Source organism: Falco biarmicus, chromosome 3 (assembly GCF_023638135.1).
Source record: "Falco biarmicus isolate bFalBia1 chromosome 3, bFalBia1.pri, whole genome shotgun sequence".
Classification (NCBI taxonomy): domain Eukaryota; kingdom Metazoa; phylum Chordata; class Aves; order Falconiformes; family Falconidae; genus Falco; species Falco biarmicus.
Genome location: NC_079290.1, coordinates 95840473 through 95866314, shown reverse-complemented (window position 1 = coordinate 95866314; position 25842 = coordinate 95840473). Strand labels below are relative to the sequence as shown.

The following is a 25842-nucleotide window of genomic DNA, read 5'->3' as shown; positions in this document are numbered from 1 at the left end:
GCATCCTTCAGGAGCACCTATGGTAGGGGAAAGGCACATGTCCCTGAGCAACTCAGTGCTCCTAATAAAAACATTTCCCTATAGAAATATTTCCCTATAAACTCAGGATCCCAGCTTAAACAGCTAAAAGAAACAAGCCCTCTGTTTTCAGCACCTTTTCCGAAATGCCAGGCCCAGTCTCCTGTAGGGACACACAGGCTGTTCCATCAATGCAGGGAGCTTTCATCAGCTCCATGCAGCGCAGACACACAGCATTGCACACATCACAGTAATCCATCAGTCTTACGGCAGGAATGCTGAACCCCCAAAGCCATCAGGTCCATGCATAAAAGCTGCAGCAGCAGCAGCAAAAATACATGCGCATGTGACTGGGTGGAAAAGACGGAAACTAAGCTTTGTATCAAAGTTAGCAAAGTATGCAGCTTCCTTTACAAATTGAAACGGGGCCATAAATTAGTGATTAGGCTCTGAAGAGTTTAACAACTTCAACAGAATATTTAATTAGGATACAAGGTAAATTAATAAATTTGGGTTTTAGAAATTGAATTTGGAGGCATCAAGGTTAGATGTTGATAGACTGAAAAAGCAAATGACAGAAGCACACAAGGTGGTGTGGGGCTGCAGAGCTCCTAGCCACACAGGTGTCACAACGGCACAACTCCAAGGGCAAGCGGGACAAAGGGACAGAAGATAACTGCATTGGGGGTCACTAACTACACAGAAAACAGCCTCAGGACAAAGGAATCCCCGAGATACGAATTCAGGAAAAGCATCACTACCTGATAGTCCTTTCCCTCACCTTCTTCCTTAGGCAAGTGCTTTTGGACCACTTTCCCTAGATGCTAGCAGGGCAAATATGGCTTTCTCTATGCTTTCCATGCGTCAGGACCGGAGGCCTCACAAAGAACCAGCCCCACATGTAGGCTGACCAAAGGTTTCCCCTCCCAGGACTTCAATTTCATTTTCTCACTTCCAACACTTCTCAGTCAGGCCACAGCTCAGAGCCCACCACCCCCACGGCACTGCTTGTGCACCACACGTACCGTTGTATTCTGGATAGCATCAGCAAAACTGTTTGCTGTTTCACCCAGGGCCGAGTCAATGGACTGAATTCTGCAAGAAAAGTGAGCTTGGCTAGTTTGCCTGTGAAGCATTAGTAGTTACTGATGAAGCTTGAACAGAGATTATTTACCAATCAAAATGAACCTGAGGATTCCCCCTTTTGCAGCTTTCGGCCCAGCATTTGCACCAACAGTACCTTTTACATAGGAAACTATTATTACCTCCTTCCACCCTCTTGGACCCCTGGATACAGATGTGACCAGAGGGCGCACCTCATTCCAGATCCTGGTGCAGGTCTCTTGAGGTACATGCCTGTCATGCACAACTTCCCACACAGAGTCCCTCCTTGCACCCTTGTCCCAATGCAAAACCCTCACAAGGCTGCAAAGGCTCCATCAATGACCATCAAGCAGAGGTGCCATACTGGGTTCAAAATACTTCCTGAAATACCAGTGAGGGTACCACCAGCCTGGCTACTGCCCTCTTTAACCATCTTCGAGGATTTGTGACCATGCAGGGCAGCTGGTAGGGACATACCTTTGCTTTTGCTGGTTGCAGAAAGAATTCAGTTTGAGCAGCTGCGTGTTCCAGAAGTCCTAAAGAGAGCCCCAAAGAAAACCCCCATTACTTGGGAAGGAGGTACCTTCATGGGCAGGCGCACAAGAAGTTGTACACACCACTGCATCCTTCTCCATGTCTACCAAGATTTGAGTTTCCTTCTCAAGACTGGCAAGCTCTGAAACAACAATCTTCTGGAAGGTCTCCAGCTTACTCAGCCTAGTGATGGAGAACAGAAGTAAGTTTGACACTTTAACATGCAATAGCACAAGGCAGATGACAACCCTTTCAGCACCAAACCTGCCTTTTAGGCAGAAGAAAATGTCCTTGCTGAACTATGTGAGGCAGTTTTGCTCTCAGGTGTGTCACAGAGCACATGAACAGCAACTAGTAACAGAGGTGCAGGACAGAGCACCCAACAGGGTTCCCAGGGCATATTCTCCTGGCCTCCAGGGATTTCAGCAGAGATTTCCCCAGACAAAGAGAGCATCTTGGCACAAAATTGGATTTCCTACCATGAGTCTGATATACACGTACAGTGTTGTGACAGGATGCCAGAGATTTCTAAACCTTCACCAGCAACACCCTAACTCACTTGGGTTTGCTACTTTTCCCTGGTGATGGGACACCAACCCATCATCTGATGGTGACTTCAGAAACTACCCTTCTGGGGTAGCGCAGTTTTGCCTCCACTGTCCTGCAGCTCTAGTTGGCTCCAGGTTACTTGGTTAATAACATCAACGTACAGAGCAGCACCTCACTGCCGCCAACTCCAAAGCATCCCCTGGTTTTGTTTTGGGGGTTTTTTTGTCTGTTTGATTGTTGTTTTGGGGTTTTTTTGTTTTTATTGTTTTTTTAAACACACTTCTCCATGTACCTTAACAACAAGCAAATTCTGCTTATGGACATCCTGCTGATACCTGGGATTTTGCACTTTTACAGGCTGTCATTTCACATATATGAATATAGGTCATATATTTGACCTAACTCCTGGAAATTGAATGTGTAGAAGATACAGAGGCCTGATAGACTTACTCATATCTTCGGCTGTGCTTGTATTTCACTTAAAAATCCATAACTATTATAATTGATTTCTATTATAATTGATTTTTTTTATTTAGCTCCTATCTAAGAAATTTGACAACCTGCAAAGCACAAGGACCTTCTTAAAGCCCCATCTGGTGAGTGCCTGTGAAGTCCACTAGCTGGATATTATTTCATGTACATGGAAACAATCTACAGAAATGGGTCTATAACAGACCCCCTCACTTTTCTTCTCCCCCACTTCATTAAGTAAGAGTCCGGTCTCTTTCTTAAAAGATGTAGAAACAGAAGCTACTAAGTGTAACAAGAGGGGTTTTAAACAGATTTGTGAACAATGGTGACTATCAGAAGACAGTCTAAGGACTGACTGCTTCATCAACTGCTCCCGACTCAGGCTCGTTTTGCATTAATTAATCCATCCATTCTTCTTTACAGGAAAAAAAAAAAAAATATCACAGGATCTACACTTCTGGAATTCTTCTTACAGAGGAGCAGGAGACACACACAAGCTATTTTGCCTTACAAACCATAATAAGTGCAGTAGCTTACTATCAGGTTCACTTAAAGAGGCATTCCTTTCCACGTCAATCAAAATTTACACAAAGCTGAAGCTGTTTTCAGCCAGCAGCAGGCAGCTTACCTGCACTCATGGATCTGGTTCAGCAAGGTGGACAAGTTCTTCTCCGAAATCCTCAGGGCATTCTGTGCACTGGTCTCCATCCTTTTGTACCGTGACTAGCCACAGGACGCACCGTTAGCGATGGGCAATGGCCCAAGCCAAAAACTAGAAGTGTAGTTTGCAAAAACTTTGCCTGGAATGCAAAACCCCCTGCAGGCTGCCATTCAGCTTAGCAGAAACCATCTTAAGTCACATTTAAGCTGAAGTGAGATGACACGTAGAAAGGGCACTCCAAATATGAACTGATTTCATTCAGCCACACTAGTTATACCAACAAACTCCTATGTAACCCATGCAGCTTCAGGTCAGGGTCATCTTATCCAGCCAGCAAAGCAGTGAGCTTCACCCCGTACTGCAACACACTTAACTGCACAAAACCAGGTCTTTGTTAGTACCACTGCAGATCAACACCAATGCAAACCATGTGCATTTTATTCACTACTGATTTGTAACTACCTTGACTCAAGGACTTTGTGCCAAAGTTTAGTGTGAACACTTAGCACCAGCTCAAACAACAACAACAAAAAAATCATGGTTGCACAATATGAAGTGCTGATCCAGTATGTCTGCTCTGCCATGTCTAGTTTGTTCAAAGCTTTTAAACACAGGAAGATGCTGTGATGGGTCAGATACTTCCTCTCATATCAAACTTAGTTTAATGCCCACATTACTTGTTATGGCTAAATCAACAGTAGCAGCTGGCTGCTTGCACTGCATGTCAAGCACATCTATGCAGCTGAGTGAACCAAGAATATACAGCTTGTATACTACCAATCGTGCAACCAGCATCTCTACATACTACTAAGCTCAAAGACACAACCGTGTCCATGTGGATCTTACATGTTCTAGTCAATAGGTGCAGCCTGTATTGCTGTTTTCCATTATGGAAAAGCTGCATAGTCTTGCATCGCAGTGAAACTGCTCTGTGCTCCAAAAGGGAGTTTCTCTGTTTTTGATACATGCCCATGACATTGACAATGACCCACAGATCCAGTGCAGGTACACCGTCACTATTCTGGGTTGTCTTTCACAAAAACTTTGATCCTTTCCCTCTGAGGAAAGTATTTGAAATGCCTAACCAAATCTGATGTTCCAACATATTGAAAAGACAAAAAAAAAAAAAACAAAAAAAACCCACTTATTAAAAATTCCTTTCTGCCTTTCCTGTAACACTTCTCAGAGTATATAGGTTGTGCAGACCACCTCTGGGAGCTTCAGGCTAACCAGAGGCTGCAGCCAAAACCCTGCTTTTGGACGCAAAATATAAATGGGATGTTTGCACCAACTCCCCTGGTGATAAAAAGGTGATTTCACATACTATAGGAAGTGCCACACACAGCACACATTAAGAGAATGCACGTTACCCAGAGCAATTTCTTTAGTTGGCTGATGAAGCTCTCAAATGCAGTAATCACCCCTGGATCACTGATGTCTTCAGGCATTTCAAAAAATACATCATCCACATTATCATCCTTTTCCTGACCTAGGAGAAAGCACATGCCCAGTTAGTACAATGCTGGAGGGCTTCTTGGAATATAAACTCTCCTGCTACTGAAGGCTTTGTCATTCACGTGAATGCAATTTGTGATAGAGCTAGAATTTTAGTCTTGCTCTTCTACAGCCCACAAGCAGGAGGGAAACTGCCCCAAAAGGCATTGAGAAAGACTTGTCAGAAAGCAGCATGGAAGTAGAGGCATGATACTAACCAAACACAGAGCACAACGTATTTACAGGTAACGAGGCAAAAGCACAGCACGAAGGGGAAAAGAACAAAAAGAAAAGTCAGGCCACTTTTCCTGTCTTCCGATTCATTTCAAGGGAAGCCTAGCCCCCTTCTGTTCGGACTTAGCAGTGTTTTGCAGTTACTTTGTCCATTATCTGCATGGTTTTTTCAGGGTTTTTTTTTGGTTGGTTTGTTTGTTTTGATTTGTTTGTTGGGGTTTTTTAACAGCTCCAGACAATCACTGTTCAGAAAGACTAAAAGGTGTGGACATCATTAAGTGGCTTCTTAAGTGGATCATGGTTAGTGAACCCAAAATCCCATATTCACACCTCTACATAGGTGGTACCCAATGGCAGCACTGCAACACATGCCTTATGCTATGTTTTGACTTTTGGAGAAGATACTCTCCCTACAGATATCTCTCTTCAAGCTTCCATGTGACTTCTACATCAAAAAGAAAAAGCTGGAAGCATTTAAACACTTTACCTGAATTGTCAACCTGACTTTACCTGTTTGGATCTCAGCTTTGTTCTCTACTGAATCAAAGGCATCCCTTGCTTTATAGGAAGCATCAGGGGACAGATCACTTGCTTCCCACCTGGAAAATTTAGGTTTTTTTATGACAGTGCTGCTTAATATACCTAGAAAGAGAACAGAAAATGTTTCAGAAAAGAGTTGTTCTTTTGCATGAGGTATGTGCTAGTATCTACCAGCTACTTAAGCAGAAACCACCACTTAAACTACCAATGCCACAGAAAAGCGGGCAACTTCATTTTAGGGTCTGGCATCACACTTACAGGACAGGGTTAAGACTGCACCAGCAAGTATTTTTCCCTTGCAAAAGCAGGCAACTAGACTGCCTAGCGCTACACAGACAACTGGAAAGCCACCATGTCTCCAACTTAAAGACAATTTTGCTCTAACCATTACAATAAATAAATAAATAAATAAAACACACACACACACACTCTTGTCCAGCTTCTTTACATTCCTTCTTCCAACCCAAGATCTCAATCTGTTTATGCTTATTTGTTCCTAAGCTGGTTTCATCTGCTCTGGGGGAAAAAAGAAAAAAAAAAAAAAAAGAAGAAAAAGAAAAAACCAAACCAAAACACATATAAATACAGAAGAGAGAGAAAAAACTGACCACGCCCATAATAGCCTTCTTTTCTGCAGCTTCACTGGAGTTGCCACACAATTTCTTTTAACCCAGGAAATTCCTCAGGAACACTGTGAGGAAGGCTGCAGCCCACATTTTAAGGAAAGCTTACAAAAAAAAAAAAGTCATTCCACTGCCTCAGTGTCCACTTTTCTGAGCTCAGTGAGGTATCTGCATCTGACCGACCACCTCTCTGGAGTCTCCATAGGGCAGGAAGGTGATGGATCCCAGGGCAAGGGGGACAGTCGGATCACGAAGAGCATGTTGAGGTAGATTTAGGGTTCACAAAGCAAAAGTCCAGATGCAGTCGCAAACCACACCTGAAATTTCTGAATGTAACACTACTTCTGCCATTGCATGGTATCAACTCCTCTCCAACTGTAAGACTGTAAAGAGTGATAAAAGTCCTCAGCACTTACCTTTTCCCAAAATTAAGCAGATGCATGAGTGCAGGGAAAGTATATTCTGCAAATGCTGGACAAGTAAAAGACCCATTGGGAACATGACTATAGCCAGCTCATGAGAAAAGGGATGCTTCTGCCAAGACCAAAGCTTCAGTGACTCCATTCATAGTCACAACAACAACTTTAAGACAATCTCTCAGAACTACCTCAGCATCAAGAGCATTAGGATGAAGACAGCCCACTCCTGCTCAGTTTTCCTTGAATTTCAGTTGTTTCCAGTCACAAAGAGACTGCGCTGCAGTTTTGAATTAGTTTGTGCAAGTTCAGTTTCGTTTAAAAAAAAGCAAATAAATCCCTAAGTGCCACTTACCTAAAAAAAGCTACAACAATAATAAAGCACCAGTACAAGTCACCATTTACCAACTGCTTATAACAATGTTCTGTGTCTATATGCTTAGGTACAGAGAAAAATCAACAGTTTTCAGGGATGCTTGGTTTTTTAAATCGAAGTTGCCACTGTACTTCCAAAACATTAAAAATTAGTGTTCATGTGTCTCTTGGGTCACTGCTTTATAAATCCCCAGCTCTTAACAGCTATGCTACAAGTTCCACTGTGATCAAGGACAGGATTTAATAGTTATGAATTCTGGCATCTGTATAAAAGCATCTTACCATAGTCTGTCACGATATACGAAACAAAGAAATAGAAGGTATTTCTTACACAAAAGGTATCTCTAAAAACCTCAACACTTACTTGTCTTTGAAAGAAAATGAGAACTTTGGCAACACCCCTTTTTACTTTTAAAGAGCTCTTCCACATTACCAAGACTGACAAACCTGAGTCCTTCCGCTTAAAACTGTCTTCTTCTCTTGACAATTTGCCAGACGCGTTGTGAAACTCCTGAGGAGAGAAGGAAAAGAAAGCAAGAAGGTATCCAGTCTGCACTGCAGACAAGCTGCCAGGGTTTCACCCAGTTATAGGAAGCAAAGCAACTCGATGCATTGGTTTTAGGCGAGAAGTAGCCTGACAGCAGGTTAGGAGGAGTTCAAGCGCTGCACACTGCACCTGCATAGCCTTCTCCACATCACTGGGATAGCTCCTGGTGGATGTATTAAGTAGTAGTGGACCCTTTTCGAGCCCCTCCGAGGGCATTTCATCTGTGCAAGAGATCAACCAAATGACACAGGCAGTAGAGGTTGAATCCTATACTGACTAAAAACCTCAATTTAATGACATACATATAAAAAAAAAAAAGAAAGAAACCACCACCCTCTCCTTTCTCTCTTCACACAGGGAACAGACAGTGGCTCAGACTTAGTCCAAAGACCAATTTATTTCTGGCCATCAGTTCAGTCAATTCCTTCATGTCATTAGCCCCAGCTAAATTTCTCCCTGGTCAATAGACAATCTACAAACAATATCCAGCCCTCAGACCCAGTACAAGAAATATCACAAGGCAGAATGCTTATGAAGAAAATGCAAAATTAAAAACAAACACCACCAAAAACACACCCAAAAAGCACACCCACACATATCAAAACAACTTCCCTAACTCACTGAAGAAGATTAAAAAAGAAATACCAGCATTATCCACTGTAGGCATATCGCCTCCCTTGGAGCTGGATGTGCTTGTTTTCCTTGGCATCTCCTCTTGAGCATCTTCCCTTGATGCTCCCTGCTAAAACAAAATTGATTCTAAGCATGTATTTATTTAAACACTACTATGAAAGTAAGGGTTTGGGCTGATTTGGGGGGGCGAAAGATTTAGTTTGGTTGGTTTTTTAAATACACTAAAAGCAGAAATACACTTGAAAGATGCCTAACAATGCTAGGTCTTCCCAACACCGAAGAAGATCTGCGCCCCAAAGTTCAATGTATGCATAAGTTCTCCCTTTAGCCGTTAAAGCTGTATAGCATATAAAGATTTTAATGAACAGAATAAAAGCGTGCTAGTCAAGAGAGAAAAGAAAAAAGCTTTTACTTTCCCCTGGAAGTCTTAACACAACTACTAGTTATGGGGAGTTTAGTCCCAGACTTTCTGTATTTATGTGGGGACCTTTCCTAAACATTTAATGTGCAGCACTTAATGGCTGGGCACTGGGAGTCTGCCACTGCTAAACTGTGTTTTATTTTGCTTGATGTATGCCTGGTCCGCTAATTCCTCCATCAATATAATCTATGGTTAGTTTTCCCAGGGCTATAGGTGAAGGTGGAGAAGGACAGTGGAGAAGGACAGCTGAACCAGGGCTCAGCGTGAGCACAAGACTTGGAATAAAAACCTTGAAAATTGCCAGCAAAATGCAGAGGGGAATGTGAGCTTTCCCAAAGTGCCACCGGGAACGGGGCAGAGGACAGTGTGGGGACACAGCCCGGGAGGCCCAACTGGGATTTCTGCAGGTATGTGGATAGGCAGCTCCAGCTCTTGGCAGGACCCCAGAGCTGAATTCACTCCTGTGGAGCAACACCTGCATCCCCCAAAGCAAGTGTCACATCAAGCAATTCCTGCCCAATTTTCTGTCTATCAAAGGTAAATAGTATTATTACAGAACAACATGCTTGGGGTTCGTGCACAGTTGTTTCTATGAAGTTTCCCATGTTTTGGTAAGTTCTCCTTGTTTTCCCACTCTCTGGTAGATCAATACAGTCTCAGCAATCCTTGGCAGACAAATCAGTTCAACAGAACATTTGAGAAGAAACATAAAACCAGTTTCTAATTCCCCATTCATTTGTACATGTTTTGCACACAGCATGGTTTTAAACCTGAGGCACCTAAGGATGACAGCTCCTTACCTTCTTTGTCGGGTAGTCACCGCCGCTACTTCCAGAAGACACTGGAAGCACTGCAAGGAGAAAAGCTGAGCTGGTTACTGACAATGAAACCGTGTGCCTTACCCAGTTATGGTCTGCATCACAGCTAACTCGGTTTTGAGTCTGATTTTCTAGACATTTACAAGAGAACACTTTGCAACACTTCAAAAGCTTCAAAAAAGACCCCAACCTTTCTAACAAGGCTAGATGCCATGATGCAAATATACACCACTTGCTGCTTCCAGAGCAGCTGCCAAAAATAGGGCCAGCTCAGCAGCTTCTCTGATGGTCCCCAAGTCCCAGCCAGGACACGTGGGCTATCACTGCAGCGAGAACGATGACTCCCATAGGAACACAGTATAAAGCATAATTTCTCCCTCAACTTTCTTTTGCTTTTCCATCCCTACAGAAGCCAACAGCCACCTGAGCAAGGCTCATCCTCCATGAGAGGGATGGAGACGTTAAAAATCTCTCAGGGCAATTCAGTTTGGATTTGGAGGTTCCAGCAGCCAACAGACCCATGGAGCATGGCTACAGGGGAAGCACACTTGGTCCAGCCTGAGCAGAGAATGCTGTTGGAGGACACTATGTCTGACTTTGTACATCTCTCAGAGAACAATTGACCTATCTGTGTTTAAGAAGGGGAGCAGAGCGCAATGGTCTGCAAATTGCGTAGTTTTTCGAGGTCTGTTCCCCAAGTCAGTCGTATTCCTGGAGAGATGAAGAATGGAAAGTCATAGGGAGGAGGTATGGCCGCTCCAGAGAGATCTTCCTCTTCTTGTGTTCAAGAGCGCCAACACAGGCATCAACTTAGCACCCGTGGGCTCTTCAGCCCCACTTGCACAGAGGGCTGTACCCATGCAGACACTCAGGTGCCCGATTTCCACCTGGATGTTTGAACCCCACTGAGGGAAGGGGGTGGGAGCCTGGTCCTTTGAGCACAGGGTGCACAATGCACCTCCCCCGTGGGGCACCCCTCGCTGCTCTCCCCTGCTTGGATCAGAATTCAGCCAAATCATCCCTCTCCAAACCATCATCAGCCGGTTACTTATCTGCAGGACAGTACATCACGCACAGCTAAGCGTCAACAGGGGACCAAGCTTACCTTTTAATTTACTTCTCACCCTGGATCTTTTTCGCGTATAGTCAAGAGATTTTGGCAACAGCTCTTTCTGAGAGTCAAGGATCCAGCTTTTTTCGCTCTCACCAGTGCTTCTATTTTCATCGCTGCTTTCAGAGAAAAGATGTTTCCTGTAACTGGACTAAAGACACTATAAAAAGTGAGTCCTGCTCGGTCAGCTCCCTCCACTCACCCAGAAGCCCCCCGGCTATTCCCCCTTCATCTACTACCAAATTATTCCATTTCTTCCTTCCCACAGTACAACACCTAAAGCATTTTAAGCTGTGAAATCTGCCAAAACAGCAACAGTTAACTGTCAAACCAGCAGTGTAAAAAACACCAAGAGGCAGATGGTTGCCCTTTGCCAGCATGGGGTTCACAGCATCCTCCATCCTCATCTCCCCCTCCCTTCTGTATCTAGATAAAAGAGCTCTTGGAAGGAGGAAAGCCTCAGCATGCCTGAGCTGCAGCCAAGAGTGCAGCGAGAAGAAAAAAAAAAAAAAAAAAATAGCACAGACATTCACTCGCTGGTCTGGCAGTCCTGGTGCACCCTAAGCACTGTTTTCGGTAGCAACAAGCAGACTATTTTGAGGCTACCAGGCTCACATTCCTCCACCTCTGCACTGGCTAAGCCTCAAACTTCAGCCTCTTTAAGGGTGCAATCAATTTGTATAGGTGGATACACACACAGCAACCAAAGGCTCAAGGGATAAAAAAGCACAGATGACCTACCAGCCTTCTCTTGAGCTTGCCCGGTTCCTTGTTCTTGTCTCCTGTTTTCAAACTCCTGCCAAGTAACCGAGAAAGACCCCAGTAAGACGAGCAGACGCTGCAATAGCACATCACAGCAGCACAGAAGGGTCACAGCCAAATAGCAAGGACAGGGGGCTCCTCGAGACACCAACAGGAGAACCAAACTGATAATGCCAGTCATTCACCAAATTTTGCTTCTTTGGTTGATTTCTGAAAATAGCGATCTGGGGATACCTGGAAAGTAGCACTTTTTTTGTTGTTTTTTTTTTTTTTAAAAAAAAAAAAGGCTATGTACTTAGAGATGGCAAGTCGCTGGCAGCTTGCTATAACTGGAGGTAGCCAAGGCAAGACAGAGGGTTTAAGCTTTTTTCAAAAATCGGTAATTTAGGCATACGATCAAGGAGCGGGGGGTGTTTGAGAATTAAAGTCTTATTATTGTCAAAACATACAGAAGTCATTATTCTCTGTAGTAGCTTTTGTATTCTCAAGTACTATTGAAATATTGCTATTGATAACATCCAGATACTGCGACAGCTAAGCAAGGAATTATTTTATCAGAAACTCACACAGCCTTTTTGATCCCATCTTAAAACAAGTTAAACTAAGGCAAAGAACTTTTCTTTCACAAAGCAAAAAGTTCATAAATGGTGCACACACAATCCCATACCTCTGATTTTGCGAAGCAACCTTCTGGCTAAGAATCTTTGCTTGGGCTTCAGCAACCTGAAAGAGAAGCAGGTATTTGTCTTGAAGTCAAATTATCCCATAAAACAAACCACAAAATTAAGATGTATCAGAACTCAGAAGGGCTAGAGGAATGGAAGTCCAGCAGGAAAATTCAACTTTTTGACAGTGGGATTTGTTGATTGGAAGTGTCAGAAATTATAACAGACAAACATCAGCCTTCTATAAACAGAGTTACTTTCTCTTTTCCTTGCTTTACGAATAACGTTTATTTTAAGCAATAACATCGTAAGAGACGTCATTTGAAGCAGTAACGCTGCTAGTAGCTGCAGGTGCCAGCCAGCCTTTGGGCAGGGCTGCAGGGACAGAGGGACAGGGTACCATGGAGCAGGGCTTTATGCTGACACCCAGTGGCAGTAGCAAGGGTTGGAAGGTGTCCAGTTCCAAACAGAAATTCGGGGTGCCCGTTCAGCACCCATCGCCGCTGAGCTGACAGGCGGCAGCACCCACCCCAGGGAGGAGGCTGACAGCCAAAGGGTTTGTGCATGGAGCCGTCTTGATGGAAGCCATCGGGAGCAAGTTCTGAGCTTCCTGAGAAAACCCACACTGGTCAAACTTTGGTATCAGGCAGAACGATTCGTTTTTATTCAGTTTTTCTAACAGTCTGTAAACATGAGTCAAGCAGAACTCCAAGAAAAGTTTTGTGAAGACCGGCTTTAACCAGGGATTTCTAACTTGCAAAGCATGGCTCAGAACGGACTTCAGCCTCTTCTGGTTTAGCCTCTAGGAGCACAGTGAAGGACACTCCATCTGCTTTCAGTACCAGTAAGACACAAGCAGAGGCTGGCCTTCGACCTCACAGCTTCACTGCAGCAACAGCTCAAGCTGCAGTTGATTTTATCATACATTATCCACCACAAAACTCAAGTAGTGATGAGCATTCTCCCCACCTCAAAACAAAAAATTGCCACGTATAGCACCATGCAGAAAAAAACAAGAGCCTCGGATTCTCAGTTGCCTGCTGTAACAGTGTCTCCATCCTTACCACATTTCTGTGCTAAGAGATAGCCCCTACTTCAAGTTACTGCTGTTAGCTGCTGGGCGGGGACCTGAAGCGCATCTCCTAACAGCTTCTGTCTCAACTTTACCTTTTCATGACTTGCAGCATCTGAGATTTCAAAGTCATAGATTTCCTTCCTGCAAGACAACATATACGTGGCAATGACTTACAATCATGAAGAATCACCCTATGGAACTTCACTAAGAATATGGGGGGGTAGTGCAGTTTGTTTTCACCCCCCTCCCCTATGAACTCCATTATACAGTAAACAGATACTTTATTGCCTAAAAATGCTGTTTTCTCAGCTTCTAAACAAAAGCACTCATTCTTTTCCTACACAGTCTCTATCGTCTGTCTTGATTCTAGCTCTTTCCATTGTAAAATTTTAATTTTAAGAGAAATAAGATACAAGGTAGCCTATCCCTGTTTACATAGTGGACATTTTGTTCCCACATCACCAATAATAGTATGTGGTAGGAAGAAATCATAAATGGGAAAATATTTTCAGAAACATTTAAAAGGGGGGAAAAATGCATTTAACTGTTTTGAAAATTCTAATATTTAAATGTTTTCTCTCTCTAATCGCTTCTCTGTATGCATCTAGATTGTTTTCATGTCTTTCAACACTTAAACTTGACCGTATCTTCAGTTCTTTCTCCAGATTGTAACCATGTTTTAAAAAAAAAAAAAAAAAAAGTCTACAATTATTGCTCAACACGCAGCACACCCGGGAGGCGTACTTACTAGTGGAAGAAAAAGAACTGAGCTGCTCGTTAGTTAAAGCTTCCCGAGGGAAAGGAACTCTCGTTTTCAGATGAAACACTAGAGGGAGCAGAATGACCAAACTAAGGAGTTTTTCAACTAACTTCTACACTGCTGCTCCTGCTTTACTACAAACTATTTGCTGCGTCAAGTTATTTGGTCTTAAAACACAGAACTTGCAGTAATGATGAAGTCCTGCATCAAGTTTTCCCATTCTTATCTACAATCAAATAAAAAATTCATCAAAACGCTTGAGTGGGGTTTTTTTTAAGCTGAGTCAGTGGATTGAAGCAGGATGCCCAAGGAAGCCCCGGAACCACCAGAACCACAGGGGAGATCCTTATGTACAGTTCGTTTGCTCTCCTGCCCAGCAGCAGACATTAGCTTGCACACAGCACTGGGCACAGAGCACAGCAAGAGGGTGCAAAAAGGCTGCATACAGCCTTGAAACCCTCCACTGCCTCTGCCCGCAGTGCCGCTGGCTTGGAACACCAGCGGACCCACGTGTGTGCATGAGGGAAGGGGTCAAAGAGACCATCCTGAAACTGTAGGACACGTGGTGCCAAAAATAAGCTTAGGTATTTGTGAAAGAATCATAGTCAAGTCCAACCGTTAACCCAGGACTGCCAAGTCCATCACTAAACCATGTGCCTAAGTACCGCATTTATGAGTCTTCTAAACACTTCCAGGGATGGCAATTCCACCACCTCCCTGGGCAGCCTGTTCATTTACAACCCAAAGAGTCGGTTTGTGAGGTACTAGCAGGGAAAAACACTTGCACCAATTAGCATCAAAGCAGTGGTTTAAAAGGTGTGTAGGGAAGAAAGCTAATCAGTCACTTCACAAAAGTCCAACTCATTAACTATAAGAAATGCTGTCCTGCAAAGTTTGGGGCAGGGGGTGAACTCATGTTCACATGATCTTCCACAAAAGTCACGATCCCCCTTATGAACAGTTACATATTTGGTGAGCTCTGGTTACACAGCTGAAGCTAAACTCCCAGTAATACAGCTGAACACTCATCCTGTACTTGAATTAAATTCATGATGAGAAAGAAAATTCACACCAAAGTGGCAGCCGAGCCAGTAACCAAACATCACAGTTCTGCAGCTCCAAAGTGCTGTAACTCTGAGCAGCCAGCCTTGCTAGCCAGGGTAGCAAGACAAACTTTTGGGTTTTTTCATATAATAATCGATAGAATAAACTTCAAAATTACATGCATTAACACCCCAGGGGAGGGAAAACAAACAAACAAAACAGAAAAAAAGCCCACCTTGTAACTTTTTGTCTGCGAGACCCTCGCCTAGGCTTAGCTTTCGTCCTTGAAGATGAAGTTTTGGACTTTTTTGCTGAAGGAGGCAAGGAAACTACAGCTTCACCCGCTGGAGCTACTATGAAATACTTTATCTGCTTTTTGCTGTAAGGCCCACAAAAGCAGACCCTTCACCATGTCACCTGGGGGACACTTAATTGGGTCAGACTTAAGGAACTGAAGGGAGCCACGCCTGACCTGAGCCTTGGTTAGCATCTTCCACGTAAGGCTGCTGGTTCACTGTATTCACGGTGACACCAGAGTTAACCACTTTCTGCTCGGAGACATGAAACCATGAACAGAGCATGCATACGACTGATAAAGAAGTGAGGTTGGTTGGTTGGTTTTTAGGAACAGAGATTTTCACTGCTAGCCTGTGGCCACAGCTGGATGACAGGCTCATCATCAGCCACACAAAAACATTTTAGGTTGCACATAAGTGATATGATGAACTCTCACTAAGAGCATCCCACCATCCCCTTACAAGGGGTAGCAAAATTTCTTCTTTCTTTTTAAAGCACTTTTGCCAAAATTGCAAACATTGATATAAGATGGAGTTTGAAAACATTGCCAGATCTGGGTACAAACTAGTTTTCTTTGAAAGAAGGTTTTAACCACACCTATAAAAAAGGGAGACTGGAGGAGGGCAAAAAAGGGCACAAGGAGTGTTTCACCATTCACCAAACACTTACTGCTACGGTGCCTGTTAACTGCTGGCTGTGCTGAGAGGTTAAGTTGTCTGATAGAGTCTCCACGTTCCCAAAGTTTGAAGGATCTTCCGTCATCTGTGGTTTGCTGGACTCTGGTATTGCTGCAGAAAAGCAGTTGAGCGAGAAGGTCATTGCAGTAATTGAATACACACACCACCACCCTTTTCCGTTCTTGCTTACGTGCACAGAAGCATAACGATACAACTTAACAGGCACAAACATCTCAAAATTTTTAATAGAACAGAACCATCAAAAATCTCCAGATTATACAGAATTGCCAAGCGAAATCAACAGCATTTTGAGTGTACCCCTTCCAAGCCCCTCTTACTATATAAATACATATAACTATCACCTTATTTCTACCTTGGCTCTTAGTTCTGGAAGACATGGAACAACCCTTTGTGTCCAACTAAAACAACAAACCAGCAGGATCTTCCACCACCTCTGTTTCCTTCCACTGAAGGTCCACTGGGCACTGCAAAAGTTGTGTCGCTACAGATAAACTACCTTCTGCCCTTTGTACTCCTTGCTTGCTTCAAGGAGTAGTGTCCACCTTGTACCTCTCTGCGTGTTTCATGGTGGACACTAATGAAGGAATTTCTCCCTCACCTGTACCTCCAGGATCTGGAGGACTTCCATTCTAGCTCATTCTGGGTTGTAACTGGAGGAAAATGAGGAGTACTACCAAAGTAGTTACTGCCTCAGACATTTAGAGCTGAAGTAGCTCTTTCTACTATGCACCTGGAGAAATCTGACATACACAATAACTAAGAGGAAAGTAAAAATTTGGTTTTAATATCAGCACAGAAAGAACGCTACCTAACCTAAGGGCTCTTCAAACTCGTGATCCATTTCTGAGACGGTGGGTGCTGGCAGTAGAAAGAGCTGTGAGTTCATAACCTTAGAAGATGTGGAAATCTCTCTTAAACAAGTTACACCGAGGAACAATCTGCACAAAAAGTAATCACTTCAAAAATTGAAATACAGCCAGTTTTGCAGCAAGGACATATCCCGGCCTTCAAGAAGGAAAGATCACTGTACAGAAAAAAAAGCCACCTCCCAAATAATTTGAGACTGAAATTGAGCTAAGGAAACATTGCCTGTTGATGATCAATTTGATCATGCACGCCTCTTGCCTTTGTGCTGAAAGCAGCTTTTCCTCAAGACTAGGGGTCACAGCCTTGCAAAGCAGGGTAGAGGGAAAGAAAGAAGCTACTTTCTCTTCCCCTTGGACAAACGCCAGGCTTGGACCTTCCTTTGGGTCAGGCTCCCAAGCATCACATCTGTACTTCAGGCTCTGTGTTCGCTCGACATCTAGCATGTTTTGGATCAAAATGAAACCCATCAAACAATGCTGGAAGGAGATGTCATGCAGGAGATGGTCACTGGCAGCGCGAGAGACAGCACCACTTGATCACAGAAAATTCGGTGTGTCCAGTTCGAAGAAATACAAAGCACTTGCTCTAGGCTGGTGAGAAGAAGGAAATAACGGCTATTCCAGGTCCAGCTAAGAGGCTTTCCTACCATAAGGCACATAGGCACATTTGTAGCTGGGGCACACACAGGGACAGCCCTGTGACACAAGGTATTTCCAGCAGCACTGCCCCTACGCGTGGCAGCAGGTCACCTCCTGCAGACAGGAGCAGCGTAGCCACTCAGCTCTCTACAGACAGGGCCTGCAGGTGAGCGTTTCTGCAGCACCAGGCACCTCCAGGGCATCACTCACCCTGTGTGGGGAAAGAGGACTGGAGCACACCGTTCTTTATCACATCCCCTTGCCGAAAAGGAACAGAAGTCACATCCCTGCAGGAAGCCTCGGCAGAGGCTGCCCCACCACACACACCCCACCGCGCAGAGGAGAGCGCGTTAAGTGCCAAGGTGTGAGCACTGGTCCATCAGAGGACCTGTGCTTCCACGGGGACACAGATGCCACCGTCCCCTCCTGCAAGGAATCTCCCACAGGCACCTGCATGGCACAGCCAGACCACCAACCATGCACAGGGCGAGCAAGAAGGGAGGAGAGGTGGGTGCATCCCACTGCAGCTGCAGATGGAGAAACACCACTGCACACGCTTGGCACGTCAGAGGTCAGCCAGCAGCAGAGGTGTGCCTTGCCAGCCACCTGCCAGCACACAGATCCCGTCTCCACGAGCAGTTCCCCTTCCCATGCAACCTCAGCAGCCCATGGTCACGGTGCCTCATCCTCGCTCCCTGGGACTCAGCATTTGCATGAGCACCAGTTACCAAGCTCATGAGATACAAACAGTAGAAAATTGAACTTGGGGGTTTCTTTTTTTTTTTTCTTGAGGGGTGGGGGGGGTGGGGGGTGTCATGTGGTTGACCACGAGCTGTGGACTGCAAGTGAAGATACTCATTTGAAAGCCAAACAATTTAAATTTCATTAAATAAAACAATAATTTCTGAAAAAAAAAAAAAAAAAAATCACCTGTTTCATTCTGCATGGCTTGCTCCCCAGCATGGACAGGCTCCCCAGCATGGACAGACTCCTCTTCAGCCATATCTATCTGTTGGTGTGAATTAATCTCATGGGAAGTGACCTTAAAAACAGTAAAGTCTTTATCTAGTTAAGGCAGCTACTTAATAACAAAACAAACAATTGTTAAACGCCAGCAGCAAATCACTGGATGCTAATTGAGTTGACTATTTAGAATGGACTCAGCTCCTACAAGGATAAATGACAGCCACTATACTACAGCTATTTACCGTCACACCAATATTTGTGCAAACCCCATGGTGTGTAAACAAATCACGAGTATAAGAAATTAACATATTAAGATTTAAAAAAAAAATAATCACACACATCCCCCACGTTTTTACAATAGCTCATAAAAAACTTGAGGTTTTCAAGTGTACTCTACTTTTAATCTAGAAGTACTATTAAGATTTGAGTCTTCCAGCACCCCTTTTCTCCAGGTTTTTGTGTCAGTTTGCTCATCCTGTGCAATGTTAGTGCTTCGAGCTAATGTGAGAGCACATTTATATTTCTAGCTATGCAATTAAATGCCATAGGCTTTATTTACTACTTCAGAAACACGGCAAAAGTAATCATAACACGTTGAATTGATTAACAAACCAATTTAACCTTCCAGCTTCTAAACCATAAATTAGAGTCCCTTGAAACTTCTTTCCTAAAGTCTCTAATTTCTTTCAGGCCAAAGTTAAGAACATCTAAACAGTGGGTCAAAAATCTACAAGAGGAAGACAGATATATAATGAACATGCATAAATAAACACACACAAAAAACCCCAAACAAAACCACTGATTTTTTTTCCAGTGTATATCAAGTAAAATATAGTTTAGAAAAGAAAAAACATTCATACCAAGAGCTTACCATCATTTTTTCATCACCCAGAACTTTTCCAAGTATACTTAAAATGTCGAAGTCAGCACTGAAAGTTATTTTGATTTTTCTTGCTTCGGTTTTGTTAAAAGTAGCAGGAACCTTCATATAAATTGTAACAATCTTTTGTCCACCATCCTCTGGGCAAAAAAAACCCAAGCAAACAAATAAAACAGTTAAATCTGTTTTAGAGCAAGACATTCAGTGTGCCACCCCAAAAAAATCTTAATTAGTGTTTGGGATTTTTAAAAAGTCTCTTACACCTTGAATTTCCAATTCCTCTGTTCATCCATTTCTTTCTCATTGGATCTAGACAATTATGCTGTTCCCCAATACATCTATAAAGTGACCCCTCAACACACCCTGCTTGTGTAGGGAGGGTGGGCTACTGTGCTAAGGGGGCCCCTAGACCTCCAACAAGACCAACAGGGAGACAGGAGAAGACACAGAAACTCTCCTTGGTGATGGTGAAATTTTAGGTTGGCTCCATGTGTCTTGTGGACCCACAGCCAAAAGGAATACAATGCCAGCTGGGAAATCTTACCCTTCAGGCTGTAACCGCTGACGGCTTCTTTCGACAGCCTCACCGTGTCCCAAAGAGCACCCTTTGGAAAACCAAAGCCATCACATCAGAAGAGCTGAGCGGAGTCAGCGTTATGCTAACCCAAGGCCACCTGGCTTTGCTGTTACCCCGTTACTGTCCACATAGAAAGTCACGCTCTGGCTGCCAGCGTTGAAGTCAATCCAGAACTCCTCCAGTTTCTCATCTGGTGGCTTCTTCACCTGGGGAAGAAAAACAGCTGCGCTGCTGCTCCCAGTGAAGAAAAAAAAAAAAAAAAAAAAAAAACACCACACAACAAACACACACCACAACTGCTGCAGCATTCTCAGTTTTCTTTAACAAAAAATTGGAAAGTGTTGCCCTACACGTGTGTATATACATATACACACCTTGCAGAAATAAGACTTGGGATCAACCTGCGAGTTGCCAGCCTGCCGCTCAGCCGGCCATACCCACAGTCAGACGTGGCTCTGCATCAGCCGAGGGAAAGGCGATACACAAATGCTCAGTGTTTGTGGTGAGAAAGACTCTACAAAAGCTTTTAGTAGCTTTCAGCACTTGAAATAAACCTAAGCAGGGGAACTGGCTTCCACTGAGTTGGTTTTGATTCGATACGACTGTAAGGAGTGGTGCCGCAAATACATTTAAAGACCAGCAAAGCAACGTGCAGGATCCGTAACTGCGGCTACGGCCTCTCCTACATGGACATCAGGCTGCTCTTGTTTTCTGGCAGCCTGGGAGCAGCTCTGCTGGAGGAATCAGCATTGTCCTATCCTATTTCTTTTTAGAGATCTCTCTTCTGTCATCGCCTGAAAGAGAAGTGCTGCCTACATCGTTTGGCTGATACAAAAGCAAAGTCAGCAGCAAGGAGAGGAGAAAAAAAACCACCAAACCCAACATATACCACAAAGCAACATTTTAACAGCAATAACACTGTAGGGAAGGTGTCACAGTGTTAAGGACTATTACCTCGTTCACGTCAGCAAAAGCAGACATACAAGGAAATGAATAGACTCTGGAAGAAAAGCAGACTTCACATGATACAGTCAACATCAGAGTTCAACTTTATCAAAGATAAAATCATTAAGATTGGTTATTGATTTTATTGTTCAAGAAATAATTAATAAAGTCCTAAAAGTAAATTAAGCTAGGAGAAGTTCAGACAATACAGTATTTTATTAGTGATGCACTGTCTTCATTGATTTTACTTTCAAAAAAAAAACCCCACCATTAAAATGAATAAAATCTTAAGAACTTCATTATTCATATGTGATTTAAATTACTATTTTTTTAAAATATAACCCAGCTCAGTTTACAATCCTAGTTTTTCCCCTCTGCACTAATGCCAGCACCAGTTTATTCTGTTGGTTCACAGCTTACCTGCTTTCATCCCCAAGCCTTTCATTTAGCTTGTTAAGAAACTTTCTGCAGTCCTTCAAGACAAATGGCATCTTATTAAAAATGAGGCTACATTTCCTTTGCAAAGAGTTATTCTATTGGGCTGTGTAACTTCTATTCCAGTTATAAGCTTTCAACTGGTCAGTTGAAAAGGGAAAGAAACACTCAAGTTGCTACAAATGGCTGGACCCAACTTACAACCAGCAAACCCCCAAACAAACCACAAAATTTTTTTTATGCTTTAGAAGTAAAATAAAATAGCTCCTATTTCTGAGTTAACAATATGCCATTTTATATTTGCCAGATTAAAAAAAAAAAAAACAAAACCCAAAAAAAACCACCACCACCACACACACACCATCCACAAATAACTACATAGCTTTGTGTATTAATAAAAATCAGTTTTGTAGGAACTTCTTACAAGGACGTCCTGACCGAACTCAACCAAAACTAGCCCCTATACACACTTGTCAAGTATGTTGTTTTCAAAATAAAGACCCTCACCGTCTCAAATTCTCTATCCTGGATCTCTTTGAAAGCTTCAGCAAGATAGTTATCTTCAAACCAATGGTGAACAAGGTCATCCCTCCATTTTTTTGTCATTAACCTACAAAGTGCTTCTGAAAGGGCAACCTGAAGGTCATAATCTAGGTGGTAAACATAAGCACAGGGTAAGTATCACAGCCCAGCATAACAGAGAGTTATAACGTTGCTACTCTGGCACTTATATGCTACAGTCGCATTCATCAGCCAGCTTCAGCTTCACCAAGGAAGTCAGCAGAGGGTAACAGCCAAGCGTTAGCTCCAGGCATCCCCAGCTCAGTGAGGTCAGGGTGTGGAGCACTAACCACAACACCTGCATGTGTCAGGAGATGTTCTTGGGGGTCGGGGGGGATGAGAGCGGCGCCTCATCACTGACTCCCCAGGATTAAGTTTCATTTCACATGCCATGCTAACACCCTAGAAAGTGTTATTGCTAGGAGAAGAAAAAAGAGATTTCACTCAAGAGACTGCAAACCTTGTTAACAGAAGGTTGTCCATATCATGGCAAAGTAGTTAAAATTTGTTTTCTAAAGACTAATAGCCAGCGTACTTTGTAAACACATACATAAAGCAGATCTCATTACCTTTCAACATACATCAGTTTAGCTTTTCTTATTAACCAATATGAATTACTGACTAGAAAGAATTAATGCATTGTCGCATCTAACAGCTTTTGAATAATGTTTTCCTAAAGTACTACCCAACTTTCCTCCTCCCAAATCAACTCTTGACAAGGAAATAATTAAAATTATAATTCATTTTCAATTATAATAAATAAATATTATATATAATAATAAAATTACTGTAATAATTCAAAAATAATAATAATAATGTAATAGTATTATATAACATAATAAATAAGCAGATTAAGTAAAGCCAGAGAACCCCAGCTTCACAAGAATAACCACTAAATACTTCTTACCACCAACCTCCAGTATAGTTTTTGCAAGGTCTTTCCTGAAACGACATAATGCAACAAGTTAAAGCAGAGAAATAACTTTAAGTCTTGTTGCAGCAAAGATGCTGTTTAGCTACTGGAGCTTGAGGGAAAGCCACTCACGTGAGCGAGCACATCTCCTCGGACAGAGGGAATTTCTTTCTCTGTTCCCGTGAGACACTGTTGAGTATAGAGTTGAGGGTCCTCAGAGTCTTTCCCCCAACAGAAAAAGGGGCAGAAGGGAAAGTGAAATAATTGAGTAACATTTTTCACATTCCGTATCTAATTACACACACTTCTGTGCACACCTATCTGTGATTTTCTTCTCCTAGTAGAAGTCTTACCTCATGCCGCAGAGAGTAGCAAATGTTTGCTTCTGTCACTAGATGCCCTAGTTCAGGTAAAAATAAATTCACCAGCTCTTTCTTCCCTAGAAAAATCATTGGAAAGGTTACAGCTAGCAATGAGCTGGTCTCCATATAAGACAGTTGAAGCAACTACAGCTTGTTGTGTTGAAGGAGTAAAAATATCCCAGCTGCGGATGAGTTTTAAATTAAAACAAAGCTTCCAACCATTTAATCCTAGCCAGAAAAGGGAACTGGTAACTTCTCCATAAAAAAAGCTCCAGGTACTTTTAACTACTGGCCTGGGTAACTATTTAAATGGGTACAGAGAGGAGAATCTACTTGCTAACTGCAAGAGATAAATCCGTAATACACAGCTTTTGTCAAAGTCCACAAAGCAAACCACTAGAGTATTAACCAGAAGACACTCATGCCCACTTTGGTCCCACTGGAACAAGCTACAAGGATGAATAAGCTCGTGTTACCTGGCCCACAATGTAATGTTTAATTTTTACATGCCTTGTGAGCCTGGATGTCTGGACACATGGGTACTTGTGCTTTCTGAAAGCACCTGCTCCCCTGCCTTAATGGACAGCCAGCAGCCACAGAGAAAAACCTACCCACCGAAGTGAACGAGGACAGACATCCCTCCCTCTGCCTTGTCAGGGTGGCTGAAGGAATTACCACGTTATTCTGCAGCGCTGGTTGCCTTCAGCAAGGGAATAACATCTGAAGCCAGTATGAACAGGCGTGCAAGAGCAGAGCTTCTCGCCCAAACTCCCTTCAGAAGCGCCGCTTACTCCAAGCAAGTGAAATATTTGATGCCCCCCATTTAGACAAGATGCCCCAGCTAGGTGTTTTTGTCAGCATATTCAAAACAAGCAAGTAAAGAGAATGGTAAAAGGGTTTGTGCTCTGATCTAAACAATGAAATTTAACGGGAGAAAAGTCAGCAGGAGGACTGAAAGAAGACATTGCAGGGAGGACGAGGGGGAAGGGAGCAGAAGGGAGAAGAGGAAGGGGATAGAATTCAAGCAGAATTAAGAAACGTGTTACCAAGACTGAGATTCAGGATATCAAGGAACAGAAGGGGGAAAAAATACTGACCTTCACTGCTGCACCGGCAAATCACCTGACGGAGAAAGCGAAAGAAGCCTTCATTAACACGCCACAGCCCGAGAACCACAGCACTCAAAGCGCTGAGGTGCTTATGCCCCCACCATCACAGCTTCCAGGGGTGAAATAACATAAAACATCAGTGTACCCACATCAGGGAAAACAGTGCTGCCTGATGCAGGTGTGTCACATATTGGTCACCCCAGGTGGGCACTATGTAGGGGGAGTAAAGGGAACAAGGCACCCACTTCCCCCAGGGATTTCAGCAGCACTTGAGAGTGCGGTGCCCTCAGGTCGCCTGCAAAACCCACATCGTGGCATCGCTTTGTTACTTTTATTACACCTATGGGCCTATGTAAAAACATGTTTTGCATTTACACACTACTACAGTGCTATATATCATAACGTGTAGTATCTGAAGAGTGTTAAAGTCCCTTAAGGAAAATAAAATATAAAATAAAAAAATTAAAGAAAAAAAAACCAAAACCCAAACAAATAGCGTTTTGTCCTCCACAGTGAAAGCATATGAAAGAAATGGAAAAGGAAGAAAAAGAGATCAAGTTTTGACAAATCAATAATTTAAAATATTTCATATGATTTCCATGTGGTTAGTAGACAAAGAAGAATATTGGGTTTGCCCAAATATCTTTTATCAAGTCTCCTAAAAATAATCATAAATATGCACACAAATACCAATGCACAAAGTGACACAGTTCCAGTAAGCTACAGACAGCAAGACTGGGGGACCAGCTTGGGTAAAGAAGTCCAAAGTACCCTTCCTACTGCAATTTTACATCACTTAGGACTCCGATACCTTTAAAGTTACAAATATTTAAAATAGAAACCTAAGTAAGAACTGTAAGCAGGTCAGATTATTCTTTAAATCTGCTGTTTCAAACACCATAGGACCAAATCACCAGGACCACCTCGTCAAACACGTACATAAGGTGCAGCTCAATGTCAGTAACTTATGCTCTAAAAAAGAGCTTTGGCACAAAAGCTTTTGTTTACAAAACATCAGAACTTCTTGCACATTTTCCTGCAAAAAATAAACACTTGGCTTTATGTTAGAAAACAAGAAAATGCTGCAGCCCTGTGCAGCCCCACAGCAGCTTCTCCCAGGTGTGTCAAACCTCAGCCTAACGCGAGCCCTGAGCACACTGCTGGGTGCTGCCCCTCCACACCACCTGAGCTGCATCCCAGGCTCAGTCCTAGGACCAAGGTTTGTGTAACTATTCGTTTTTTAACAGGGAACCGTTTGCAGACAACGGCTTTCTTATCCAATAAATGTGACCCTTCTGCCCCCTTCATGCACATACGTACCAATGCAGAGTCAAAGAAGTCTTCAAGAAGCGACATCAAAGATTTATTCTCATTTGGGTCGATGAGGTTCACAAATGCTCTCGTTCTTTCAAACCAAGATACCAGGTAAAGTTAAAAGAATCAGTTAAAACCTGGGAAGGAGGGTTGATAATCTTTCAACTAGATACATCTGCAGGAAACCTTATGCACAGAGACAGGTTTTTCAGTCCTTAAACTTCAGAGTCATATGCTGCATCGAAGCTACACGGCATTAAGGAACTAGGATTTTGCTAGGAGAGCATGAGAAGCGCCACCTTCGTACCCATTCAGCTGGACTTATTCCCCCCCTTCCCTCCTTTTGTCCTTCTTTCTCATCTCAAGGCACCCACTCTTGGTGCTCAGGACCTCCTTGACACAATGCACACTGCTAATGGCATCGT

At 43.1% G+C, this 25842-nt stretch overlaps 1 protein-coding gene across 1 annotated transcript; it reads right to left on the bottom strand.

Annotated features, from left to right (window-relative positions):
• Positions 1-620: 620 nt before the first annotated feature.
• SYCP2L (synaptonemal complex protein 2 like) lies at positions 621-25459 on the bottom strand. Its single transcript, XM_056331508.1, has 29 exons — positions 25424-25459; positions 24092-24116; positions 22986-23071; positions 22765-22853; positions 22627-22661; positions 21666-21808; positions 21144-21196; positions 20733-20778; positions 19892-19984; positions 19746-19806; positions 19193-19341; positions 18286-18364; positions 15822-15940; positions 15328-15403; positions 15091-15166; positions 13144-13192; positions 11979-12034; positions 11291-11345; positions 10544-10700; positions 9421-9470; positions 8212-8308; positions 7696-7787; positions 7467-7530; positions 5576-5707; positions 4708-4826; positions 3305-3399; positions 1740-1839; positions 1600-1658; positions 621-1113 (listed from the first exon to the last, which is right to left on the bottom strand). The coding sequence occupies exons 1-29, from the start codon at positions 25457-25459 to the stop codon at positions 999-1001; spliced, it is 2406 nt and encodes an 801-aa protein (XP_056187483.1). The 3' UTR covers positions 621-998.
• Positions 25460-25842: the final 383 nt, after the last annotated feature.

Coding starts and splice junctions, on each gene's coding strand:
- SYCP2L (XM_056331508.1), bottom strand. CDS start 25,459: ATGTCGCTTCTTGAAGACTTCTTTGACTCTGCATTG. Junction 10,701..11,290: donor GCAAGCTCAAGAGAAGGCTG/GTAGGTCATCTG, acceptor TAGTGTCTTTAG/TCCAGTTACAGGAAACATCT. Junction 9,471..10,543: donor GGTGAGAAGTAAATTAAAAG/GTAAGCTTGGTC, acceptor TTCTCCTTGCAG/TGCTTCCAGTGTCTTCTGGA.